This window comes from Sorex araneus, chromosome X (genome assembly GCF_027595985.1).
Source record: "Sorex araneus isolate mSorAra2 chromosome X, mSorAra2.pri, whole genome shotgun sequence".
In the NCBI taxonomy this organism is placed as follows: domain Eukaryota; kingdom Metazoa; phylum Chordata; class Mammalia; order Eulipotyphla; family Soricidae; genus Sorex; species Sorex araneus.
Window position 1 is genome coordinate 177,704,499 of NC_073313.1, and position 27,744 is coordinate 177,732,242.

The 27,744-nt window shown below is 35.3% G+C and overlaps 1 protein-coding gene across 2 annotated transcripts in view; it reads left to right on the top strand.

Moving 5' to 3' along the window:
* The window catches only part of DPP10 (dipeptidyl peptidase like 10), a 667,274-nt gene that overhangs the window by 365,252 nt on the left and 274,278 nt on the right, over window positions 1-27,744 (top strand). For both annotated transcript variants that reach the window (XM_004608165.2, XM_055119680.1), the window contains exon 5: window positions 9,640-9,714. In XM_004608165.2, coding sequence (XP_004608222.1) covers window positions 9,640-9,714 — 75 coding nt within the window. The remainder of the gene's footprint in view (window positions 1-9,639; window positions 9,715-27,744) is intronic.

A 27,744-nucleotide genomic window follows, 5' to 3' on the forward strand; every position in this document is an offset into this window, starting at 1 on the left:
TTGTGTTAATTTTTAATCTGATGTATTAATTTTTACCATTTGATCATTTTTTCTTGGCCTCAAATAACATAAATGGATAATTTTAAATTTCTGACACATACTATCTTTAGGTTTGTGTTAAATGTCTCTTTTCTATGATCTTCAGTTTCTGACATCTTGGAACACCATCATTATCTTATTTCTACTGCCAGTTCTAATGCTTCAGACAAGAGTGAATCATTACAATGAAACATCTTAATAGGAGCATTATGGTGGCAATAAAAGATGTAAATTGCCATTCAAAACAACCTAGAAGAGCAATCATGAAACAATGATCAATGATTAGATGAACTGCACATATAATTATATACATATGAGGTCAGATGAATCACTTGAGCTGAAAAGGACATAGGGGACTTATGGGGGATAATTAGAAATATACTGAAGAGAAATTCAGTTTGAATAAGCCATAGAGAGAACTGATGGTGTTGCAGCATATGGAGGATGTTGATCAAATTAGCAACAGAAAGAAAACCTACGTACTTAAAGTATAGAAGTAATTAATAATATTCATGGATCATGGATTGGAGCGATAGCGCAGCAGGTAGGGCGTTTGCCTTGCATGCGGCTGACCCGGGTTTGATTTCTCCATCCCTCTAGGGGAGCCCGGCAAGCTACTGAGAGTATCCTGCCCACACGGCAGAGTGTGGCAAGGTACCGTGGCATATTCCATATGCCAAAAACAATAACAAGTGTCACAATGGAAATGTTACTGGTGCCCACTTGAGTAAATTGATGAACAAGATGATGACAGTGATACAGTGAATAAAATTCATAATTTCATTGGTATTCATTTACTGCTAGTACAGTTATTTTGGTTCAATGAGTTTGCTACTTTAATTTGATAGGGATAAATTTACATTAGTGTTAATTTTCATCTAAGTCTATATTGTTGATCAATAATGAAGCTTCTAGAACCCTCTAAAACATTTTGTACAAAAAATCTTGAATATTTCTTATTGAATTGCCATCATACTAAAATAAACACTGCATGTTTTAAATTGGCATGTCTAAAGTTCTGCTCAAATATGCATTTTTAAAAACTTCCCCCCAAATCAGGATGAATTAACAATATTTATTCAGTTATCAAAAATTAAAAATTGAGAATTTTCTTTTACACTTTCTTCTTTGTAAGTTTGAATCCAATTACTTTTAATGACAATCACACTATGTACCATTTCTTTATGTTATTGACTCTTCTTCACTTTTTTATATTTGCCTATTAGGTTGTCATGAGAGCCTCTAATGAGATGCCATGACCTTAATATAAGTCAACTTATTTGCCACCCGCCTGTCAGAATAATTCTTCTAAAATTCAAATCTGAGTTTGCAGCTTCCGTGTGTTTAAGATTATCTTTTTTGGGTGGCGGGGGGACTTCCTGTCAAGACGGTGCCCATGTAGCAGTAAGCGCCAGAGCTGGTCGAAGGCCAGCAGTTCTCAGTGCTCCGAACAATCTAGGGGGTTGTTAAATTTATGAGTGAGTGAATGTGGATATTCTGTCTCAGGTCGAGCTCCATTAAACAGAACCAGCTGGTCTCCCGCCATGGAGAGCTGGCCCAGAGTGGTCACGAGGATGACAGTAGAGCTGCCGTAAGCTGGCTGAACTACTGCAGCTCTCAACGCTATGCATGGTGGTAGAGTGTTATTGTGAGTGAATAAGGGCTCTTCAGGTCCATGGAACACAGGTTCTGGGTTGAAGGGGAACCCTGAGTTCCCTCCCACCATGGGGCCCTGCCAATTCACTGCCAGCAGGTCAGCCCCTCCGCCATTTCTTCTCTACCCCAGCCGGCAATGCCTGGAGCATATTTTAGAGGAAAACTTCCCTGAGCACCAACTGCCTAGTGACAGAGGTTAGGGGCATGTGATCGCTGGTCAGGATCTACTGGACTGGTGGCTTTGGCCCAGAGAGAGCACCTGGATTACAAATGGTAGCAGCCCTGTTCTCTGTCTTGGTCCCTGTCTTGGTACACTGCAATCGCCCCAGGGGTTCAGGGTCATGGCATTGCCAACGGGTTAATCTGGAACCACATGGAGAGTGTATTCAGTATCCTGATGGTGACTTTAGGAGTCCTGATACCCCAAAACCGCCACTATAGCTCTAGCTGGAATCAACTACTTAGGACCTAGATTCCCAAGAACTTAAACCACCAAAAGATAGTTATGTGGGAGCCATGCCCACACAACACTTCTAGTTCAGCCATACAAGATCATTTATCAGCCTTGCTTCAGAGACCCATAAATAAATCTCTAAAGAGATCAAAAGGCACAGTTAATCTTAGACCAATGCAAGGTTGTACAGACCAAGTGCACTGGAGGGGGCTGTAACAGAAATCTCAAGGCTCTCTCGAGTTGTGATGGTCTAGCTTCTCTAACTTCATTACACTCCTTGAAGCACCGACAATCAGTCCCACAAACCAACCGCAGTGCCACCATGTAAGGTCTTCTACCGGCCTTCCTTCAGAAGCCTATAATAAATCTTGAAAGAGAAAAAAGTTGTAGATAGGGGCCGGAGCGATAGCACAGCGGGTAGGGCGTTTGCCTTGCACACGGCCAACCCGGGTTTGATCCCCGGCATCCCATATGGTCCCCCAAGCACCGCCAGGAGTAATTCCTGAGTGCAAAGCCAGGAGTAAGCCCTGAGCATCGCTGGGTGTGACCCAAAAAAAAAGCAAAAAAAAAAAAAAGTTGTAGATAATCTCAGACCCATGGAAAACAAAATGACAGGAAGCATATTGGAAAGGGGTGGGTTAGCCCAATGCCTGCCAAAACAGTGCACCTGGCAGACACTTGCTCTCATAATCCAAAATCTCCACCATGCGCCCTGTTGGACTTCACCATATTTGGATGGAATTCATTGAGATATTAATCCGGTGAAACTTCAGATAGGAGGTTTTGTGACTGAAAGCCCCGACATTCTCAGGGTAGGCATGGGCTGCCTCCCCCTAACTCCCAGTATTTCTGGAAGCATTGGCAGTCATGTATACACTCCAAGGCCGCCATGCAGTTAATAAAAGCTCCTCCAGCTGTTCCTTCCCAATAAAACAGTGAACCCCCTGGGCAAACATGATGATCTCTTGGTACCTTTATTCCAAACCATAATGTGCAAAAAAGGAGGAGGGAGGGAGAGAGAGACAGAGACAGAGATAGAGAGAAAATAAAGGTTCCTTTCATAGAGGCAAGAAGTGGGGGAGGTAACAAAACTGGGGATATTTGTAGTAGGAAATGTATACTGGTATAGGAATGGGTGTTGCAACATTAAATGACTGAAATCCAATCATGAATAACTTGATGATGGTCTTTCTGCAGTGATGCAATACACAAAAAAAAAATAAACAGTAAAAATATTTGTCATTAATGAGAATAATCAGTTTTCTCTATTCATGTTAGTAATTATTGTTGTTGTCAATAATCTATACAGGTGACCTCTCCTCAGCTACTTTATGAATTTTCCTAATCTGCATGCAGTTTCTGAAGGTTATTCTCATTATGTGATATATAATTTCACTTACCTGGTTAACACGATGTGAATTTCCCACTATAGCATATATCTAGGTTTATCTATTTTGAAACATTGTCAGTATCTCTCATAATGCTTTCCTTAATGAGAATAACAAGCACGAAAACAAGTTTTGATGAAAATGAATAAATCTTCACAAACTTAAGTTTAGCATGTTTTAAACTAAAAAAAAAAAGTTTTCACTTCATTTTAATTGCATCTACCACTAGCACTTTTCCCCCTTTATTTATTATTTCTTTTTTTTGGGAGTTACATTTATTTTATTTTATTTTTATTTTTTTAATAATTTATTTTTTAAGTAGTGAGTCACAGTGAGGGTACAGTTACAGATTCACATATTTTCGTGCTTGTTTTTCCCTCATGCAGTGTTCGAGAGCCCATCCCTCCACCAGTGTCCATTCTCCACCACTTATGAACCCAGTATCTCTCCCACCCTGGAGTTACATTTAAATTTGTGCTAATTTAAAAAACATTACTGTCTTTAAAAGAGTCTACCTTTAACTGTTCTTTTTTGATACTTTTATTTATTTATTTTTTTTTATTGAATCACCATGTTGAAAGTTACAAAGCTTTCAGGCTTTAGTCTCAGTTACATAATGCTCGAACACCCATCCCTCCACCAGTGAATGTATTCCACCACCAAGAACCACAGTAAACCTCCCACCCACCCACCCCCGCCCTCCTGCCCCCCACCCCGCCTGTGTAGTTGGTAAATTTCACTTTACTTTCTCTTTACTTTGATTACATACAAACAAAAAAACTCACTATTATTGTTTGGAGTTTCCCCCCCAGAGTCGGACCTGCTGGAAAAGAAGCATTTGATAATTTGTTTTCCATTGCTGCGAATGAGGAGATATGAGGTCGTGTGGCCACAGTAAAGGCTGTGAGGTTCTAGATTTCTGTATTTTAGTATTTTAGTGACTAAGTCCAGAGGGTTTTCTGCCAGAGGTTGCATCATTGCTAGCTCATACCTCTCTGCTACTTTATATTCCACATATAAGTGCAATCTTTCTGTGTCTGCTTGGATCAAATTGATTGTTTGTAGATGGCAGAGTCCATTTTCATTCCTTTTGTAACACATTCTTTATTTAAAAATGCACCAGAGATACTATTGCTGAATAGTATCAATAAACACATTGCAACTTTTATACCCATGGAAAATGAAGGATTAAGTGTATAAGTAACTTCATAGCATAATCAGTAGCAAAAAACATTTCATAAGTTATTTAAAGCCATATCAAGTTGAGATTTAACAGAAATGATAATATTTTATATAATTAGTGTCAGCAAATATTATGGGGCTTTCAAGTGGCTGCTAGAAATAATTAATTTCCCAGATACAGTGATGAAATGCTAAAAGGGGATTACTTGATTCTGCCCATATCCCTTGACTTTGCTGAAATAATTTGTTTTTTACATGTGTATGATCAGAAAGTCAGTGACTTAAGCATAACTCTAAATTTCAGAGAAGATACAGCTTGAGTTTTGAAAAAGGTACTTGGAAAGTTTCCCAATTTCTCTGCTGTATAAGCTGCAGGCAGCATAGTGATAATTAATAAAGTGCCAGACTGGATAATTGTAGGAACTGTAAAAGATACTAAAATGTTACCAGAGGCACAGACATACCTGTGAAGGTGTGAAGTTAATTTGTGTGAGGAACATTGCATGAGAGTGAAAGGGACAAGGGAGGTGAGACTTTCTTTAAATAATTCAGACTTCAGACAAGGGTACTCTCTTAAAAAAAAAAATAAAAGAAAACCCTGATATTGAAACAAGGCAAAACTTATGAAATCATGTTCCCTCGGTTTTATGATGCCTTTTCTTATTAAATTTAAAAAAAGTAGAATTACAATACTGAATTTTTAATCACCATAGGCTGGAACGATAGCACAGTGGGTTGCGCGTTTGCCTTGCACACGGCCGACCCAGGTTCGATTTCTCCACCCCTCTCGGAGAGCGTGGCAAGGTACTGAGAGCATCGCACCCACACAACAGAGCCTGGCAAGCTACCCGTGGCATATTCGATATTCCAAAAACCGTAACAACAAGTCTCACAATGGAGATGTTACTGGTGCCCACTCGAGCAAATTAATAAGCAATGGAATGGCAGTGATAGATATACAGGCTTTATAACACTGTGTTTAACAACTTTTAAATAACAAAATATTATGCTAACTGTATAGCAGTGCACATCTTTATAATATAATGTTCAGAGATGGATAGCAAAGGTATAGGTGGGTAAGGAACCTGCAATGTGGACAGCTAACCACCATTAATCCCCAGAACTACATTGTCCATCGATCACCTCCAGGGGCCACTCCTGAGCACAGAGCTAGAAATTACCCTGAAAACTGCCAGGTGTGGCACCCCGCAAAAAATTTCCAGAAGATAATTTGATACTCTTACTTTCACCTCAAATTTTCAGCGGATGAGCTCTGTCAAAATTTAATAAACTGTAAGTCAGCGTTAGAAAGAGAATTAGATGAGGATGTAGCACGGTAGCACTGTTGTCCTGTTGTTCATCAATTTACTCGAGTGGGCACCAGTAATGTCTCCATTGTGAGACTTGTTACTGTTTTTGGCATATTGAATATGACAGGGACAGCTTGCCTGGCTCTGCCATGCAGGCAGGATACTCTCAGTACCTTGCCGGGCTCTCTGAGAGGGATGGAGGAATCGAACTCGGCACTGTATCACTGTCATTCTGTTGTTCATCGATTTACTCAAGCAGGTGCCAGTAACATCTCCATTTGTTCCAGCCCTGAGATTTTGGCAGCGTCTCCTTATTCATCTTTCCCAATGAATGGAGGCTTCTTTATTTATTACTTATTTATTTACTTTTTAAATTTGTTTATATGTTATTCTAAGAGGACTGGAGTGATAGCACAGTGGATTGGGCATTTGCCTTGCATGCAGCCAACTGAGGTTTAATTCCTCCGTCCCTCTCAAAGAGCCCGGCAAGCTACTGAGAGTATGCTTCCCGCACGACAGAGCCTGGCAAGCTATCTGAGGCATATTTGATATGCCAAAAACAGTAACAACAAGACTCACAATGGAGACCTTACTGGTGCCCGCTTGAGCAAATCAATGAACAACAGGAGAGTGCTACAGTGCTACAGTTATTCTAAGAAAATTTGTCTGCATAATGTTAGTTACTGCTATTTCTATTTAAAATTGTCCCTAACTTTCCAATGTTAGTACATGTGAAAATTGTCCTATATAGGGTTAAAAATTTAGCAATGCCTGCTCCCTTCAGTTTCCAGGTCCAAACACTGTTCCCAAGCTCCCTGCATTTCTGTTCAATTTGAATACTATTTGGGTGCTTCATATAACCTCCTATTTGACAACTTGTTTGAATGAAGTGGAAAGCACATATTAATGACTATTTAATTATACAGATTACATGGCACCAAGGGAAGTTTGTGGGTGTGACTGCCTAACTGTCCCCTGTGCCATGTAATCCCATCAATGGCCAAGACCTGGAGACTATAAAACAAAGCTCCCAGAAGAGAGCAATGCAGTCTCTTGTCCCCACACCTGGCTGTCTTCACCAGCCCTTCGGAGGCGGGGCGGGTTGAGTTTTTCTCCCTGCTCTGAGCAGAGCCCCAACAGCCGAAGACCTCCAGAACCCATCCACAGCCATGCTCAAGACCACTCTCCACACTCTCAGACGAACCTCAGGTATGAATGAACTGGCAGATGAACCCAGGTTTGCGGCACCCGAGACAGATCTCCAAACCTGCTCAGATCGGGACTGGGACTCTTCCACCCAGATCCCCAATTTTCCAGTAGCTTGGCAGTCACACCCAAAAACTGCCCCCAGAACCATATAATCCCATCAATGGCCAAGATCGAGAGACTATTAAACAAATGTCTTGGAAGCATGCGGCTGCATTCAAGGACACAGGACCTCTTAGAGCCTAGTTTTCCCTCTTGAGAATGTGGCAAGGTACCGAGAGCATCCTGCCCACACAGCAGAGCCTGGCAAGCTCCCCATGGCATATTTGATATGCCAAAAACAGTAACAATGATGGGTATCATTCCCCTGACCCTGAAAGAGCCTCCAGTGTGGCACCATTTAGAAGGACAAGTAGAGAGGCTTCTAAAATCTCAAAGCTAGGACAAATGGAGACGTTACTGAGACCGCTCAAGAAATTTGTTGATCAACGGAATAGTGATGAGGATGATGATGATGATGATGATGATGATTTTATAATATTTTATAGTATAACTTATGTTATTATAATATTTTATAGTATAACTTATGTTATTTTATAATAATATAACTATGATAAAATTGGTCTTTCTGACCAATCCCTTGGGAGTTGCCAGGATTTTAAGAATTCTGTTCTAAAGGGGAAAGAGAGCTAGTACAGCTGGTAGGGTACTTACACATGGCTGACCCAATTACATTCTTGACACCACATATGATCCTCCAAGACAGCAATGAGTAGTCCCTGAGTGCAAAGTGAGGTATAAATCCTGAGCACATCTGAGCATAGTACCCCTCCCCACCACCTCTAAAAAACTTTTACTCTGAAAAATTGGGGGAAATATCAAATATATTTGTTATATATATATATGGCAAGCTACCAGTGGCGTATTCGATATGCCAAAAGCAGTAACAATAATGGGCCTCATTCCCCTGACTCTTAATGTGAGAGGGACAAATGGAGACGTTACTGGTGCCCGCTCGAGAAAATCAATGAACAATGGGATGACAGTAATATGTATACATGTATACACTTTGTAAAATATTTATTAATATTTGTCATTCAACTTATTATATTTTTCATTGTATATAGATTTCTCTAAGTTTAAAACAAGTTCACAGATTTGGTTCTTCATGAAAATCATCTGGAAACTTCTTAGATAATAGTTGTATTAAATTATGTATAGATGTCTTTTTGAATAAAAAAACTATACTATTATTACTGAAATTAATGATTTATATTTTGCTTTTATTTTGTAGGTTCTGATGCCTCTACACTTTCTGGCTCCTTTAAAAATGATATTCAATTATATAGAATCTAGCATTCAAATAAATAATAGTTTTCATGCTGATGTGTTTCTTACCATGATTGTTTAGTGCTTTCTGATGTCAAGTCTGTCAATGATAAAATTATAGGTTCAGAAATTAAAGATCAGATAAAATATATATGCACATATATATCTACATCTATATGTACATAATTTAAATTTGTATGTTTATTTTATATATAAAAAGTACTTATGTACAGACATAAATACAAAATGATGGTTTGTGCATTGGCATTTTAACCTGTTTCTTCTAAATCAGTTCCTTGAAGAGATTTTATTTTATATCTCCCTGTAGCTATTAAAAGTGCAAAATTATAAAGACGGAAAACATGACACAAATAATGTCTTTTTTTAATTAATCCAACAAGAAGATTAAAAAGTGTCTAAATTACTTAAGAAGTTAATGAATTAGTGCAATTTGGGTTTATTTTCATACATAAAGCATTAATGTATTATTTTAGCGAAAGCATGCAAAGTAATTTTCAGAGTAGGTTTTCCCTTATTTCTTTATAAAAGTTTTAGCAGTCTAATAAGTAGTATTATCTTTTATGTCCTGTGCTGCTATAATGCATTCACCATTAGAGTGTCTAGATCCTTCCACAATTCAGCACTCTTTTGTCATAGTTCGATTGAAAGTGCTTATCTTTTCTTTCTGACTCATTTCACTTTTCGTGCTACAGCCAGTGATGCTTTGTGGTACTTAGGGAACTAGTGGTTCTAGGAATGGAACAAGGACCTTCCTACAGGGCAAGCACCTTAACTTTAGTACTCTTTCTCCAGCCACAGTATAGTTTTGTTTTCTTTTGTAAAATGTGTTTGATATAACATTTGCAATTGTTTGACATCTGTCTATGAAACCACACAAAAATATTTGGATATGCATACTTATAACCGGGATAAAATGTCTATTTCCCACTCATCGTAAAAATTAAGACATTCTGGATATTTTTTAACATAAATGTTAACTGCATTTTAATATTCTTGCCTTAAACTTTTAGAAATATATGCTTATCATTATTATTATTTTCTTTTTAATTTCTAGGTTGTCTTCAAAGCATCAAAACATTCAGTTTCACCGGATTTAAAATATGTTCTCCTGGCATATGATGTCAAACAGGTAAAGGGGAAATAATTTGAATGAATGTTTCTGTATGATTAATTTAGGTACAGTGCCTATTTTTACTTAGTCATCTATTTACTTGCCTAAAATTGTTTGGAATATTCAGAAGTAAGTCACACTGGTAACCAGGAATGCAAAAGAGAGATTTGGAGAATATTTCTTTTCCTTGCAAAAAGCTGGTGCAATCTGCATTTTCTTTGCTGATCCAATTCCACTTCTTTAAAGGTGGAACAAGGCAAGATCAAATAGAGAGTTTTGCTCTTTTAAAAAGGACCTTATGGCATAGTTGAGTATTTTGTAGATGCATACATTAAGGAAATATCTTATGACTGTGCTTTGAGTGGGAAGGGAATTGTAGGAAACTGAAATGTTAATTGGTATTATGGATAGTGGATTGTTGATGGTACTTGAGTATAGTCCTTGCGAAAATTTACAAGTTCTGAAACTAGATAAAGACCTGTACTTCAAAATTCTTGAGAAACAAAATGTTCTAATTGCAACTATCATTTCATTGCCCTGTGCCAACTCTGTAGAGCACATTTAGAGAAATATATTTGACTACTGAACATTTTGTACTTTAAAGTTGCACCATTAAAAATCAGAGAATGTTGAAAACACCATTCAGCAGGTTACTTTCTTTGGAGAGTAATTTATTGGAAATAATTCAACAAAGTTTTATGTGTTTTAAGATGGACAATAAAAATTTATAGACTTAAGGCAGGAAGCCTCATATAATGCGTTAAATGTTTTTGAACACATGAAATCTCACACTTCAAAGGGTTTTCTATCTGACGGCTTTTAGTTTGTAGCAATAGGCATATGCTATATTTTTTACAGGAGTTTATAATTGATTTAAATAATTAATTTTAACCAATGATGTGTCTCTTATTATAAATTTTGACTTTGTTACTTAAATTTTACCCTGTGTTATCTCTGTTTATTAATATTTTGAGAAAAGAAATTAAATAGTAAAGATAGAGCTAGGCTTTTATAAATAAAATATGACAAAGTGCCAAAAATTTAAAATAATATATATTTAAATACTTCATTTAATAATTTCATTGCACTTGAAAGTGTTTCTTAATATGTCAGAAATTGATAATACACTTTTACAAATATATTATTGGGAGCTGAAGAGATAGTTCTACAAGTTGGAGTATTTATTTTAAATGTGAGAGGCCCAGAATTAGTCCCTGGGGCCACCTGGTTCCAGAAATGTGCAGGGTGTTATTTTTAGACACACAGCAGAAGTAACCTGTAGAACTGCCAAGTAAGACCCGAAAACCAAATAGATGAGCAACTAATACCATTATTCTATATTTAGTATAATAATAATGACCCTGAGTGAATAGACACATATCAATGAGATAAGATTGAGAACCTAGAAATACATCCATAAAATTGACTTTTCACAATGGTGCAGAAGAAGTTCAGTATAATTAAATAATATTTCCAACAAATTTCATGGCATAAGCAGGAATTTATTAGCAAAACTAACAAATATACATTGAGTTAAGTTTCTGACTCAATGTTAAATGGAAAGGAATTGCAACAGTATGAAATAGATGAATCTATAAAAAAATTTTGAAAATTGAGGGAAAATCTTTGGTATCTAGAACAACAAAATGTAGATTTAAACTGTACATCAAAATCACAGAGTAGGCTGGGAGCATTGCTCTTTGGTAGAATGTATTCCCCATGTGTAGGACACACAGTGTTCAATTCCTGTTGCAGTAAAAATAACAATAAAAATTGTAATCACAGTCATACCTCAGAAGCATTGCAGATTCCGTTCCATATAACAATAAAATGAATATAGTGATAGAGGAAAGCATGGGAATTATTTGGTTTCTCAGTGCATATGAAAGTTATAGTTTCACTATACTAAGGTTATTAAGTATTTAATAACATTATGTATAAATATATTCACATCTTAATTTTTTAAATGTTAATTGGTTTTGAAAAGGCATCAACTGAGAGTGTGCTGGTGGAGGAGGGACTTACTTTGATATCGCTGGTTGCTGAGTTGTTAGATGGTGCTTACTTAATGGAATTTGCAGTGGCTGTGGCAATATCTTAAAGTAGACTACATGACGTTTACTGCACTGATGAGCTTTTCATGAAATAGTTCCATCCTGCACATAATGCTGTTTTGTTAATAACATTGGGGTCAAAACTAGCAGTACTTAAGTAATGCTCAAATTATGTGCTGAGGGGTTGCTCCCTGCAGTGCTTGGGAACTTGTGCAATAAGGGGGATTGACACTGGCACCTGGATGCAAGCGTGTGTTCCAGCCCATCGATCCTTCTCACCAGCGATTGATGTTGATGTCTGGATTTCCATGAATCAAAAATGTTTTTTATGGCTTTTGGGATGGTGAATATTTTCCAGAAGGTTTTTACTTCCCTCATCCAGATCTGACAGAGGAATCCTACATGTAGTTGTGATTAACTTAAGAATATATTTATTAAGTAATGAGGTTTACATCTAAATTATCTCTTTGTCAATGAACTTCAGAATGAATGTTTTGTAACCATACATGAAAAAAGTATTTTTTCTTGAAAATCTCCATGAAAACTCATAGGTTCCCCAGTACATTATAAATGACTATATTTTAGAAGGAGACTATCTTCTTTCCTTCCCTCCTCCATTCTGTTCCCTTCTTCCTTCCCTCTTTCTTTCCCTCCTTCCTTCCTTATAGTTTTCTCCACTGTGGGTTTTGAATATTCATTAAATCATGTTGTAAGTAGATATGCTGGATAGACCATCAAACCACTTAAAATATTCCTCTTAGTCAAAGCTTAATTTAAAGCACGTACCTTAATTTCTTTAATTCTATAATGGTTGAGAGACTTGAAAAAGCTGCTGTTTGAAATCAGCAGAGAATGGTCATGAGGTATAAGGAAAGAAGCATATAAAAATAAAATTGCAAATTAAAGCAGCATGAGAACTATAGCTGAAGCAAGTTATCTAAAACATCTACTCAAGCTCATTAATAAATGTGAACTCTCCAGAAAAAGAAAAAGAGATTCATTTTTATTGTAGAAAACACAGATTTGTAATAGAAGGTTATGCTGTTCAAACATACATAGAGAGAAAAAACTAAAATCAAATTACTATCTTATCTGGAAAAGACAAAGTAATGAAGAAATATTTTGTTTAAGAAAACATACAGATGTCAACCAAGCACATAACAATTTGTTCAACATTGTTAGTAACTACATAAGTCAAAATTATTTAAACATTTGAATATCAATGCATACTATGAGGATAAAACACACATTAAAGACTACAGCAAATGATGGCAAACATGCAGAAAACTGAATCTTCACACATACATCACTGAAGGTACACGTACTCTGAAACAGAATGCACATGCTTTGATTAACATTGATAGTTCAGTGAGATACAGGGTTATATGAGTAAATTGAACAGAAAGTACACATAACTATGTAACTGTAATAGTCTCTTTATCTGTCTTTGTTTCTTTCTTTGTCTTTATCTCTGTTTCTCTCAATTGAAAATATTCTTTGAATATGTAAATAGTAAATAAATGTCAAAATTACATTTCATTAATTTATTCTATTTGTGATAATCTACCAAATACAAACTAGGTAATATCCATGAGTTGTGAATGTGTGTGTATACCCATGTAGAAACTTATATTGGAAAACATGTTATCAGTTAGAGGTCTATGTTTCAAATACTTGTACTCACTACATCTAAGACTGACTGACATGTTCAAAAGAATGGTAACATTATAAATTAGAGAAATTTTCTATTCAAAACAATCATAGTGGAAAAAGGGAAATATTCAGTTTTTTGAAAGTAAAAGTCACAAAAAATAAGAATTTAAAAATACTCAGATTGGCAGATAACATGTAACTTCATTAAATCAGTAATAAGACTTGGAGATCTAGCAGAAAATTCAGTCTAACTATACCACAGGTTGACATTTTAGAGGAATAAGTAGCCCCCACAATTTGATTGAACTTAAATTATTGAAATAGAGTAGTTATAAAGCAAAAATTTGTGGTTCTGTGTTTGCATTTACATGTGTAGAATTCCCATTGAAAGTAAATGGGAAAGGCAATAATAAAAAATCAACTCTACAATTACATTTACTAAAATCATTTTTGTTTTTTAATTACTCTTTATTATATATATAAGTACATAAGTATGAGTGATCATATATGAAATGCTTATTTATATGGAGTATGTTTCTGGTTTCTGAATTTGAGTCAAATTGCAATCAAAATTGCAATGTGCAGAAAATCAGATAGATTTAGATATTTACCTAAGGTCTTTTAAGTAAAAACTAGCTGCATACTAACAAATGAATAGTACAATAAGTTTTTTTTTCTTCATATAAGGCAGAGGAGCTAAACTAGAAAAGTCATTCAAAATCTAAACCCCAATAATTTACAGAATCTTCATATACTGGATATTATTTCTACCTTTGAAAATATTTTGAAACTATTTTTAGCACAGAATCACTTTTCCTCTGAATTTACTCTTTCTGGAATATATAATTAGAATCTTTTTAAAAATAATTATTAATTCACTGTGAGATACAGTAACAAAATTTTCATGCTTGAACTTTAATCATACAGTCATCAAACACCCATCCCTTCACCAGTACACATCTTCCACTACCAAAATCCCCAGTATCCCTCCCCCTCACATTCCACAGCTCCCCCTGCCAGTATGGCAGACATTTTTCAGAATATTCTTTCTCTATTTTAGTTACCTGCAATATTTCGAGACCAGTCCTACCACCCCTCATACCTGCCAAAAATGAAATTGGGAGACAGTGTGTTTTGTATTGTTTGTTATGGATATAATATAATATCTCACAGCAGCTGCAAGAGCTGCCACACACTCTAAGAATTCTAAGACTTTAATAGTTAGGGTCTGAAGACATCGCTGCCACAAGTTGCTCAGGTCCAAGACTCATTTGTGTGTCTCTGGATTGTGGCTATGTGGCAGCTTAAGTAGATGGTGAGTGGATGTGGTATCATCTCAGTGTCCCATCAGGGCAGGGGAGAGGAGGAATAATTAGATTTTCTGGGTGAAAATAAATGTCAAGGGCAAGAGATATACTACTGAATATATTACCTTGCATGTGGTCTACGTGTGTTTGATGCTTGACACCACATACTGTCCCTAAGCACCTTCAGGAGCATGGAGATGAGAGAGAGTAAACCCTGCGCAATGTTGAGTATGGCCCCAAACCCTCCCCCTCAAAAAAATCAAAATAAAAGATAAAGTAGAATTTCAATTGAGAGAAATTTAATTGGCAGTAGTAAGTATACAATTTAACTATTAAAACTGTTTTGAAAGTGTGATAAAAAAGCATTATTACTAATATTTAAACCACATAATTCAATAAAAAATCAATAAAACTAATAAAATTAATTGCTTTATTGTAACATTTGGAATAACTGCAGTACTAAATAACAATCATCTATCTTATTTCAGAACAGTTTAATCATCCCAAAGGAAAGCCCCATATTCAGTCATCATTCTTACATATAACTATAACTATACATATAACTATACACTCGATATTATGATATTATGATATTATGTCATCTATGATATTGTATCATATTATATTATGGCAACACATTGATGTTATCTCTATATATTTACCTGTTTTTAGATATGTCACGTAAATCAATGATGCAATGTGTCCCTTTGATCCCCATTCACCTAATATTTCAGTATTAATACTCATACACAATTGATTAAGTATGATTACTGTATTAATTTTTAAGGAATGAATTCTAATCCATTGTGTATATAGTAATCCATTTCCTTATTTTTCACACATTGATGAACACTGGGATCTTTATTTACTATGAGTATCATAAAAGATATTTCTATAAGATTTTTCATAATATGATTTTTAATTCCAAAACTTTTGAAAAAATTTGAGGTCTGAAATCTGTGGGAACTATAAATACTATGTTTAAGTAATAGATAAACTACAAATTGTTTTTCCAAAGTTGTCATACAGTTTTACATTCTCTCCACTAATATATGTTTTAATGGTTCTTTATCCTCAACAATATTTTTTTAGATCTTTTTATAGCTATATTAGTATATATACATTTGTATATCACTGTAGTTTGGGATGTGTTCTTACATAATGACTGACGGTTTGATCTATTGTCATATGGTTGCTTTTTTTTGTACTGTTTTGCTTCTTCTTTGGTAGACTATATGTTCAGTTTATTAGCCTATTTTACTTTTGGGGGCATAATTTTTAGTTTAGAGTAAGTATTTTCTAACTGGCTGTAAGAATTTTTTAATTGAGTGTAAGAATCTATATATTCTGGGTAGAAAACTTCATTTTATATATATATATATATATATATATAAACCTACTAAGTTAAATGATTTAAATATATTTAACTTAGTAGGTTGTCTTTATTTATGCTTTTTGAGTCACACCCGGCAATGCACAGGGGTTACTCATGGCTCTGCACTCAGGAATTACTCCTGGTGGGCCTCAGGGCACCATATGGGATGCTGGGAATTGAACCCGGGTTAGCCACATGCAAGGCAAATACCCTACCTCCTGTGCTATCACTCAGCCCCTCTTTTATGTATTTATTTATTTATTTATTTATTTATTTTGCTTTTGGGATCACACCCAGCATTGCACAGGGGTTACTTCTGGCTCCTGCACTCAGGAACTACTCCTGGGAGTGCTCGGAGGACCATATGGGATGCCTGTCAGCCACATGCAAGGCAAATGCCCTGCTCGTTGTGCTATCACTCCAGCCCCCCTCTTTATTTATTTTTGACATTTCTGTTGATGCATACATTCTGCAAATTCAGAAAACATGGCTTTATCTCTTTTTCCTTATTTCACATGCCATTAAGTGTCATGTCTAGGAATCCATTACCAAATATGAAAAAGTGCCCATTACTTATTCTGAGGGAAATAAATATCAAAACAGTAATGGAATACCATGTAATACCAGTAAGTATGGCTTGTCTAAAACAGGATGGAACTAAGTGTTGGAGGGGACATGGTGAGGAGGGAACCCTCAGCACTATTGGTAGGAGTACTGTCTAGTTCCAGTTTCATATATTTACATATACAAAAAACTATATCAATATTTCTCAAAAAAGTCAAAATAAAGTTTTCATAACACTTTACAATCCCACTTCTTGGTTTCTACTGCCAAAACACAAAATAACACTAGTTTGAATACACATGCATTGTTTCAAATGGACTTTTATTTTCATTACAGCACTAGCACAATAACTAAGATTATAGGTATAAAACAAATATCAGTAAGTGATGATGGATAAAAAAGGGTAGTGATATACAGGAACAGAAAAACAATATGTAGCTCTCTGAAAAGATAAAATTGTGATAATTTCTGCAACCCAGGTGGAACTGAAGGATATCATATTGAGTGAAATCAGTCAGGGTGAAAGAAAAAATGTGGGTGATTCTATTCAGCTGTGGACAATAGGACAATACAATAAGCACATAGGATATATCAAATACTAGCAAACTCTTGGCCCTGGATTACAATTCTTAAATGACCAAGAAAGGGTGGAATGGGAAGGGAATGAGGAGGAAGACTGGAGGTAGCATTGGGATATTAATCAAGGGTTTTGGACACTAAAATAGTTAATTTTGTTTGTCGTTTTGGTTTCTAGGTCACACCCAGTGGTTCCAATGGCTTATTTCTGACTTTAATTAGGAATTATTCCTGGTAGGGACCATGCCGATTACCAGGGATGAAACCCAGGTCAGCCACATGCAAGGCAAATGTCCTATCCACTATCCTGTTGCAGTTCCCTAAAATAGTTAATTTTTTTTTAATGAGTTTATATTGTCTGCCATGGAGGCAGTGGGAGGGTGGGAAAGGTGAGGGTATACTGGGGATATTGGTGGTGAGGAATGTGCACTGGTGGAGGGATGGGTGTTTGATCATTGTATGATTATAACTCAAACATCAAAGCTTGTGACTATATCTCATAGTAAATCACTAAAATATTTTTAAATGAGTTTTTTAAGATCATATAGAATAGGATGCTAAGTCTGGGTTGGAGTTGGAACATTATAAAGTAAAATGGTTATTAACAGATTATAAATCATGGTGTCTAAATCTTATGCTTTACAAAAGAATCCTTTGACAAATTCAAGTTTCTGAAAATGCCTTTTAAGAGTTTTATAATTTTATTTAATATTTTTGGGTTCTTGATTCATTTTTAATAATCTGAGTATGGCATGTAGGATGGAGTTCTTGGTCTATTATCATATTGAAATCTGTTTTCTGAAATGACTGTGTAGGGTTACACAGGCCTTAAGCAATGTATCTACATCACTCCATGAAGTTTACATGATACTTAACTTCAGCTTATTGTGTGTTACAAAAAGTCATATTGAATTCTGTGCTTCAGAATATACCAGGGAATAAGTATTCTAGGAGATATCTTAGAAGCTGCCTTTAAAACATTCTGTTTTATATTTATCCCATATGCAAGAGTGTATTTGTCCTAAGAACTGCATATTTTCTTTAGTCACTTATTTAATAAAGAATATTAGTTTCACGTTTTGATATCTCCAAAAATGTGCTAGACTTTAACTCAATAGTAAATTTTATATTTGTATGCACATATATTAATGTGCATTCATATGTACTAATGTGTTTTTAGTCAGTTGACTAATGTTCTTAGTATATTTGTTTTATTACTTTATTTTAATGTATTTATATACTGCATCCCTTTAATTTTTGTTCCTAATAATTTTTAAAAAACTATTTGTATACTTCAATTACAATTTATGTTAATGCACTTAAATTACAACCCTTTTTGGCTTCAAATACTTTTTTAATTTAAAAATTTAAATTTTGTGGTAAAAGACTCTAGGCTTATAAAATGCATTCACCAAAATGATAAATATAGTCCTGCCTCGAGGATTCTGAAAGAGAGCAAGTTAATCTAATTTTGTAGGATTTTATTTTTTTTTGAGACAGGGCAGCTTGCTCGAGACCAACTTTATATTTCTCGCCAGGAAATATCTTCTGAGTCAAATTATCCACTATCTCAGTCAATTATTTAATGCAGGGCACATTTCCAAGACTCCTTTTTGTTGACTTGCCTGAGTTGGTTATTTATTTATTATTTATTTATTTATTTATTTATTTATTTATTTATTTGCCCATACTCCTGCTGCTCAGGGCTTACTCCTGGCTCTGCACTCCTCAGAGATCACTTCTGGAGAGATCAGGGGACATTATGGCTTGGGTTGGCAATATGCCAAGAAATCAACTGTTTGTTGTAATGGAGAACCCTTAGTGGTGAAACATTAATCTGTGTTGTGTGTTGCCAGATGGATTATTTTATTTATTTTTGGTATTTTGCCCCATCCAGAGATGCCAAAAATACTCAGGGGTTTCTTCTGGCTCTGCAATCAGGAAGTACTCCAGGCAGTGCTCAGGGAAGTATATGAGATGCTTCGGATTAAAATAGGGTTTGCTGTGTGCAAAAACAACGCCCTACCTGCTGCACTATCTGCCCTGCCCTGTTACCAGTTTTGAAATACTTTATTCAGAGTCTGAGTTGATTGTCATTGCTTAAAGTGTGGAGAGTATGACTCTGTCTTCTTTTTAATATTATTTCTATATTATTTTGATGAACACTTCAGTGATCTGCAATGATAATATCTAAAGTGAGAAAGGACGTATGGTTAATAAAACACGTTTATGAAGTTTTTGATAATATCGTATCAAAAGTTTCATTGCAAATTAATCATGTGAGATATAACACAGCACACATTAGTATTTTTCAAAGAAATGCAAATTTTGTTTTTATGTAAATACTTATTTTTATTGAAATTGGGCTTAAATATATAAAGGTTGGTTTCTTCATTGTAAATTATGTGTGCCCTCTAAAATATTGATTAAAGCAACTAGTTAATTACAATTTATTCTTTTGATAAACGTTTTTCTTATACTATAGAGTCAACTCAATGATAAAACTCGAAATTCTTGCCCATTGGCTATTGATAGGTTTTATAGAGGTTTTTATTGTTATAACTGTTTCTTAAATTATTTTTCTCAAACTTTGTCAACTTAACTAATTACTGGATAAAATTTTATGTCTTTCAACTAAAGATATCGGGGAACATCATATCGGGATGTACTAAGACTTATCCTGGTCTTTGTGTTCAGTGATTACTCCCTTGGATGTTCTTGGTACCATAAGTCGTTCTGGGCATGAAACCAGAGAGGTTGGTTGTGGGCGACATAAGCATGTTAAGCCTTCTATGTTTTCTTAGGACCTGAAATATTTTTATAGAAAAACTATGTTCCAAATTATGAAGAAATCTAGACATCAAATTTGAATGTCAAAATACTATGTGGTTGAGAATTATCATCTATGATTTGACATTTTCATGAAAGCCAAAACTATTTTTAATTGAATTACATTGAGCCATATATAATTTGTTTTAAATATTTAAGTAATTTTTACACCATAATCAACATTCTAAAATATTACTTCATTTGATTTATCAATTGCATTTTAAGCCATTCTTGAAAAGTCCATCCAGCTGGTTGTACATTTATTTTTTAAAAATAAAAATGTTAAACTTTCAAAAGTATTTTTATCTAAAGTTTTGTTAGTTATTGTTGTGTAAAAATACATATTAAATTTGACTACATATATTTAAATTAACTACTTTACATTAAAAATGTCCTCATATCTTCTATTTGGAGTTTAAAATCTTAATTAAATTTACTCTTGGAGAGAGTAATAAGAATTGCCCTTTATGGATAAGGATAAATAAAACTTTTTTAGATTTAGCTTTTTATGAATTGGAGGTAAAATTAAATAAATTCATTAAATCATATCTTATAGGAGTGACAAATTGATTTACACGGAATACAATTACTATATTGGTGTCTGTTCTGACTCATACTTAGAAAATACAAATGCGTAGCATTATTTTTATCTAGAAGTAGATTTTTTTAGTTTTTAATCCCTACTAGACTCTCATTCATTACACAAGACTGACTTTATGAAAAATATCTATGCTAAATAAAAATAATCACTATAAAATGAATCCTGAATACAATACTGACTGAAAAAAAGTAATTTTCCTTCAGTAAATTTTATAATTCTGTGCTTTAATACTTTAGTGTTTTACAATTACAAACCCATATTTAAGAAGCCAGTGGGACAGCATGATCTGGTCATGGGATTGTCTTAGCTATTAAATTTTATTCACTTGGCTTTTGAGAATGAATTTTGGTCATTGAAAATGGTGCCCAACGACACCGACACCAAGAGTAATAATTTAAATTATTACATCAATAAAAATGTAAGAATAATTTAATAGGAAACTGACCATTTAAAAGTGCATGGGACTCAGTTTATCCTAAAACTCTCATATTTTTATCTGAAAACATGTTGTTTTAATGTAATGTATCTGTTGTTACTGTTGCTAAATAACCTTCCACTTAACTTTCTCTTTACTAGAAATATTATATAAGGCATAGAACAGTTAATATGTTTCAAAAAACTTTTCTTGGTTAAATTAGAATTCTAATTCTAGTATTCTAGTAGGAGGAGGAAAAGGAAGGAAGGAAGAGGGAGGCAGGCAGGCAGGCAGGCAGGAAGGAAGAAAGGAAGGAAGGGAGGGATGGAGGGAAGAAGGAAGAAAGGAAGGGAAGGAGGGAGGGAGGGAGGGAGGGAGGGAGAGAGGAAGGAAGGAAGGAAGGAAGGAAGGAAGGAAGGAAGGAAGGAAGGAAGGAAGGAAGGAAGGAAGGAAGGAAGGAAGGAAGGAAGGAAGGAAGGAAGGAAGGAAGGAAGGAAGGAAGGAAGGAAGGAAGGAAATTAAGTTTGGAATAGCTATATCTACCAATGCTAGAGTTTGTTTTGATTTTGGAAATAAGATGTTTATTACAGAATCTGAAAATATTGAAAAAATATAAAGAAGGTAGTTAAAATACTGTAAACTTCTTTGAGAGAAAATAGCAATTAACAAAATAATTTTTATCATGCTAGGTCATATTTTTTCCACAGGCATCTTTTTTTCCAGTTATCAATAAATCATAAAAATAAACAACAACAACAACTGTGAAAGACCATATCAGCAATGTATTTTTATGCCTTCTTTCAATTATTATTTTTCTGGTAAACTATTCCAGTATAATCATTGCAAAACTAATCATATATGACTAGTCATGATTCTAGATTATCTGTGGAAAAGTAGTTCTTGAAGACTTTTGCTATGCAGGCTCCATGGGTTCTTTTATGTGGGTGATGTTGTGTGTTAAGGAGGAAGCAGTCATCTGAAAATTTAACATGAAAAGAAATATTTGGCTTCAACCTGCTTATTCACAGAGACAGCATATTTATATTGACTGTTAACTGTCAGTATACTTTTGCCCATTTGGCCACAGAACTACTTGAGGGCTAGACAGTTTACATTTCCAAAGTGAATGATACAGGATTAAGATATAATGTGCAATTTCTTACCCCCATGTAGATTTATAATGTCTTAGGTTAGGTTATAAAAATCAGAAGATGAGAACTATTGACTGCCACAAACCTAGGGATGGAGTTGAATTGCATGATGACTAAAGACAACATATGGCCGCGTGCCGCTTTGACCAGTGAAGAAACACGCAACCCGGAGATTCTTCTTGCAGCGATTTATTCAGGGACCTTCCCATGCATTGGGGAAGATGAACTACTCAGGGACCTTCCCATGCATTGGGGAAGATGAAGAGGAACGGGAAAGAGAAGGAATAAGGAGGAGGAACGAAAGAGAAAGGAGGGGGAACCCACTAGCTAGGCAGCTTCCCCCCTTATATACCTCTCGCTGCTTGTTTACGCCCAAGTGTCTGCAGCTGATAGACTAGTTACAACTCGTGGGCGTGACAAGACATCCTGTTTCCTTATCAGGTGTTGTCTACGAAGCACGGTGCAATTAACAAGAAATAGGTGTCCACGAAGCACGGTCCGCTGGAGGCTCTCCACAATATATCACAAAATCAGTGAGGAATTTGGTGGAGATTACTTTTATTGGATAATGGTAAAATTAAATGATTTTAAAACCAGTCATCTTCCCAAAGAGTGGTGATTAATTAATATTATGCATGAAATGTCTAGCACTCTATAGTATCTAAAAAAATCATTTCACGATTCTTTCCTAATCAATATGTTTACATTGGTTTTCAATTAAAATATAAATAGTCAACAAATTTTAGAAAGAATAATTGACAATTAAAACTTTATTTGGAGGAGTACAAATTGCAAATCACCTAAGTCATAAATTGACCCAGTGTATAAAATTATTAATATAGCAACTTTTAGTCTGTTTTTTAAAGAAAAAAATTAAAAATATTCCAGCAGCTGCAAAAAAAACCTGATTTGTAGAAATAGAGATAATATAGCTTATATGCCAAATTTGATATTTCCTTTAATCATAATAAACTCAGTATGAACTTAGACTCTCACTGGACATTAAAGGGGCTAATATGTTTTTACTGTGTTATAAAATTCAACTATCTTTTAGAATTGTATTATATCATATGGGCTGGAGCGATAGCACAGCGGTTGGGCATTCGCCTTTCAGGCGGCTGACTCGAGTTTGATTCCTCCACCCCTCTCGGAGAGCCTGGAAAGCTACCAAAAGTATTGAGCCCGCACGCCAGAGCCTTGCAAGCTACTCGTGCGTATCGGATGTGCCAAAAACAGTAACAATAAGTCTCTCAATGAGAGACGTTACTGGTGCCCTCTCAAACAAATTGATGAGCAACGGGATGACAGTGATTGATTATATCATATGTAGCCACTGGTCATATTTGGAAAGTGAGTACTTGAACTACAAGGGTTTTCAATTAGTGAGGTTTTCTGGAAGTATAAAATGCATACTCTGTATTTTGAAAGCTTAATAAAGAATAATAAAATATGAAATATTAACAATGAAACATATTTTCCACATGATAAGAGAATATCTTGAATATATTGAGTTTAAGAAAATATGCCACTTTAAAACTATTACTAAGCTTTTTAATATAAGTATGTTGTTTTCTACTATGCATATTAGAATGAATACTTTTGTAAACATTTTCTGTATATCCAATTATCTTCTTAATTTCAATTTCTAAAATAGAAGACAAAATCACTAGATCAAATATTTTTAAATACTTGAAGGGTTGTGGCAAGTTTTGTGGCATCTAATATAAATACATAATATAAATACATAAAAGTCCTCAGCTAATTAATTAATTAATATATTTAAAATATTTGTTAATTTTATCATTACATAGATATTTCTATTTATTTTAAAGAAGAAAATATGCTACTAAGATAATATTACTTATTTAAAATTTTACACTAATGTGACTACAAAATTAAACAGATATTGTGCTTTCATTTTATTTGTCTCATTCCAATTTAGAATCCAAGTGTAAGTAATGTTATGTTCAATTCTTAGTGCACTTTGAAGAGCACTTGTGTTTCTTTACCTGCTTGAAGTCTCATTACAAGGCAGTAGTTCTCAAAGTTTTAGAAACTATAATAAAGGAATTCTAAATTATGAAAAATAAAGAATACATTTTACATGTATAATACTATGTAGTTTAAAGGATGGCATCAGGATAGCAGATTTTGACTCAACATAAAAATGTCCTAATGGGGGTCATTTAAAAATAAGCAGGTTTTCTATTTATTTATTTATTTACTTATTTATTTATGTTTTTTTGGGTCACATACAGTCATGCACAGGGGTTACTCCTGGCTCATGCACTCAGGACTTACTCCTGGCCATGCTCAGGGGACTATATGGGGTGCTGGGAACTGATTTGCCTTGCACGCAGCAGGGGTCAGCTATGTGCAAGGCAAACACCCTATCAGCTGTGCTATTATTCCAGCCCCCCAAAAATAAACAGGTTTAAAATGTGACTTCTGTAGCACTACAGAACTGTCATCCCATTGTTCACCGATTTGCTGGAATGGGCACCAGTAACATCTCCATTGTGAGACTTGTTACTGTTTTTGGCATATGCAATACGCCACAGGTAGCTTGCCAGGCTCTGTCTTGTGGGCGGGATACTCTTAGTAGCTTGCCAGGCTCTCTGAGAGGGACAGAGGAACCGAACCTGGGTCAGCCGAGTGCAAGTAAATTCCCTACCTGCTGTGCTATCGATCCAGTCCTAAATGTGACTTCAGGGATCAAAACTGGGGCCTTGCGTTGAGAGTAGTACTCAATACGAAAGCGAATGCTTGCCCTCTACTAGATTTAGAAAGCTATGTTTTCTTGTAGCATGATAAGGAATTTTGTACTCTTTCAATAAGAAATGAGTATCTTATTTGTATAGGTTAAAGTAACTTATTAACCAGTCATCAGTAATTGACTTTTATTGATACATTTTCTGATAATTCCATTTGCCATTCCTTTACATTTTGTTGAAGCAAGTAATATGAAAAAAATCTGTTGTATGCCTGCCAAAGGAGCATGCCAGAGGGAACCTGGGGACATCGGTGGGCTGGTGCTGGAGCATTGTAAACCGGAAACAACTATATTATGAACAACTTTGTCAATCAGAGTATCTTAATCAAAATTAAAAGAAAAGAATGTGAAGGTTAACAATAATTATAGACCCTATGTTCTTTAGACTTTCAAAATATGGAAATGTTTAATGAAATATTGCACAGCTGTTTATGCTGGTATAGATAAATTTCAATATATTTTATTAACCTAAGAAAGATTATACATTCTATTTAACATACATCATACTATGAACAAATAGAGAAATATATGATTCTCCCATTAATATGTCAAGATAAAAATTGTGCAAATTATAGTTTGCTTTTCTTGCTATAGATGTACAACTAAATGTGTGTAATTTTTTGGTTATATCTATTTTAATAGCACTCTAGCACTGTTGTCCCATTGTTCATCGATTTTCTCGAGAGGGCACCAAACAGTATGTCTCCATAGTGAGACGTGTTGTTATTGTTTTTTTTTTTTTTTTGGCATATCGAATACACCACAGGTAGTTTGCCAGGCTCTGTCGTGCGGACGGGATCCTCTTGGTAGCTTGCCGGGCTCCCCGAGAGGGACAGAAGAATAGAACCCGGGTCAGCCACATGCAAGGCAAATGCCCTACCCACTGTGCTTTTGCTGCAGCCCTTCTATTTTAATGCATTTTGTAAATTATCATTAAATATAGAAAACACATGTAAAAATGAAAAGATTAAACAAAAAGAGTGTGCTCCCATAGAACAAAATTCAGATCTAGTGTTTTCTGATTATACTGAGATAATAATGTTATGATTCCTAATTGGAATTTACACTAAATTTTAATTGCTTTTATGTTGCCTGTTTTTTTTAAAAAGAGACAATTAATTATTGTGTATTAGTAAATTAAACACCTAAAGGTAGAATGTTGTGTAGAGGACTTCTTCTCTAGCAAAATGAAAAGTGCTTTAGCATTTTTGAACTAAGGAAGTAGAGGATTAGACTATTGAGGACAATACAGTTTTTAAAGACCTCAACCAGAAAATGAGCAAAACTTATTACCAATAAATATGAACTTCAATTTTAAAAGCAAGTATTATGAGATAAGAGATTTAATCCAGTGTGCCTGAGACATAAATAAGTATTCATACCCATACTTAATTTTACTTAGTTCTACTTACGTATCCTTAATTAAAAATCTTAAGCATCTTTCTCCTTTTGCACTAAAGACATCATTTAATGTTCTAAGTAGAGTATACTCTGTCTTTAGGTACACACTATTTTCATTGTATTTTAAATTTCTTGAATAAGTGCATGAGTAGGGGAAGAAAGAGACAAAGCCTTTCTTTCAAGGATCACTGTCACTGTATCACTGTCATCCTATTGTTCGTCGATTTACTCCAGCTGGCACCAGTATCCTCTCTATTCCTCACAGCCCGGAGATTTTAGCAGCCTCACCTTACTCGTCTTTCCCAATGATTGGAGGCTCTTTCAGGGTCAGAGGAATGAGACCTATTGTTACTTTTTGGCATATTGAATACACCATGGGTAGCTTGCCAGGATCTCCGATACATACATATGTATGTGTGTGTACATACATGTATAAATGTATATGTACATATATATGTACATATACATATGTGTATACATATATACATATATGTATATGTGTATGTATATATGTACATATGTATATATACATATACATATATAAATATATATTACTCTATGATTTATTACCTACTGTCTGAACTCCATCAAATATGGTGTGGTAATTATGAAAAATGGATAGGAAGTATCTTATAATGTGTCTGGAAATCAGCTTGGAGCGTGGTGGGCGTTGAGTAGTGGAGGTTGGCTGCTGGGGCTGGGTCCCTTGGGGCGGGGACAATTCTCATCTGCCCCCCTCTAGGGCAACCCAAGTGGAAACAGCCTGGCGCAGAGTCCAGTGGCACGGCTATGGGGGCCTCATTTTATTCTCTCATCTGGGAGGAGCAGCAGTTGAGATCTGGAAGGTGGATGATGAGGAGATTATCTGGTGCCAGCAGAGCGTGGCAGGGTGTGGCTTGTAGGTGTGATCAGCTGTTTAACTGGAGATTGGGGGTAGCAGGCAGAAGATCTCTGCTTCCGGTATTGAGTCCAGAGTCCAAGGACACAAATTTCCGTGGGACTTCATTCATGCTTGAAGCTCTGCCGGAGTGTCCAGGAAGAGGCCTGGGTAGTGGAGGTCGGCTGCCGGGACTGGGTCTCTTGGGGCAGGGAGAGTTCTACCCGCCCCCCTCTGGGGTGGCCCAAGTGGAAACAGCCTGTCTTTCAAGGATAGAGGACATATTTTCTGCTCTTTGATCTGGACAATGTTTTGAGAGCATAATCTCAAAATGAGAAATACTTTGTAAGGCCAGTAAAACCTGGTGCTAATCCTCTGAATCTGACCTTAATAAACACAAATTAAATAATCAAAGTTCCTCTTGTATAAGATTTTTATTTTATGCTAGCTACACCTGGAATTTTTCACAAAA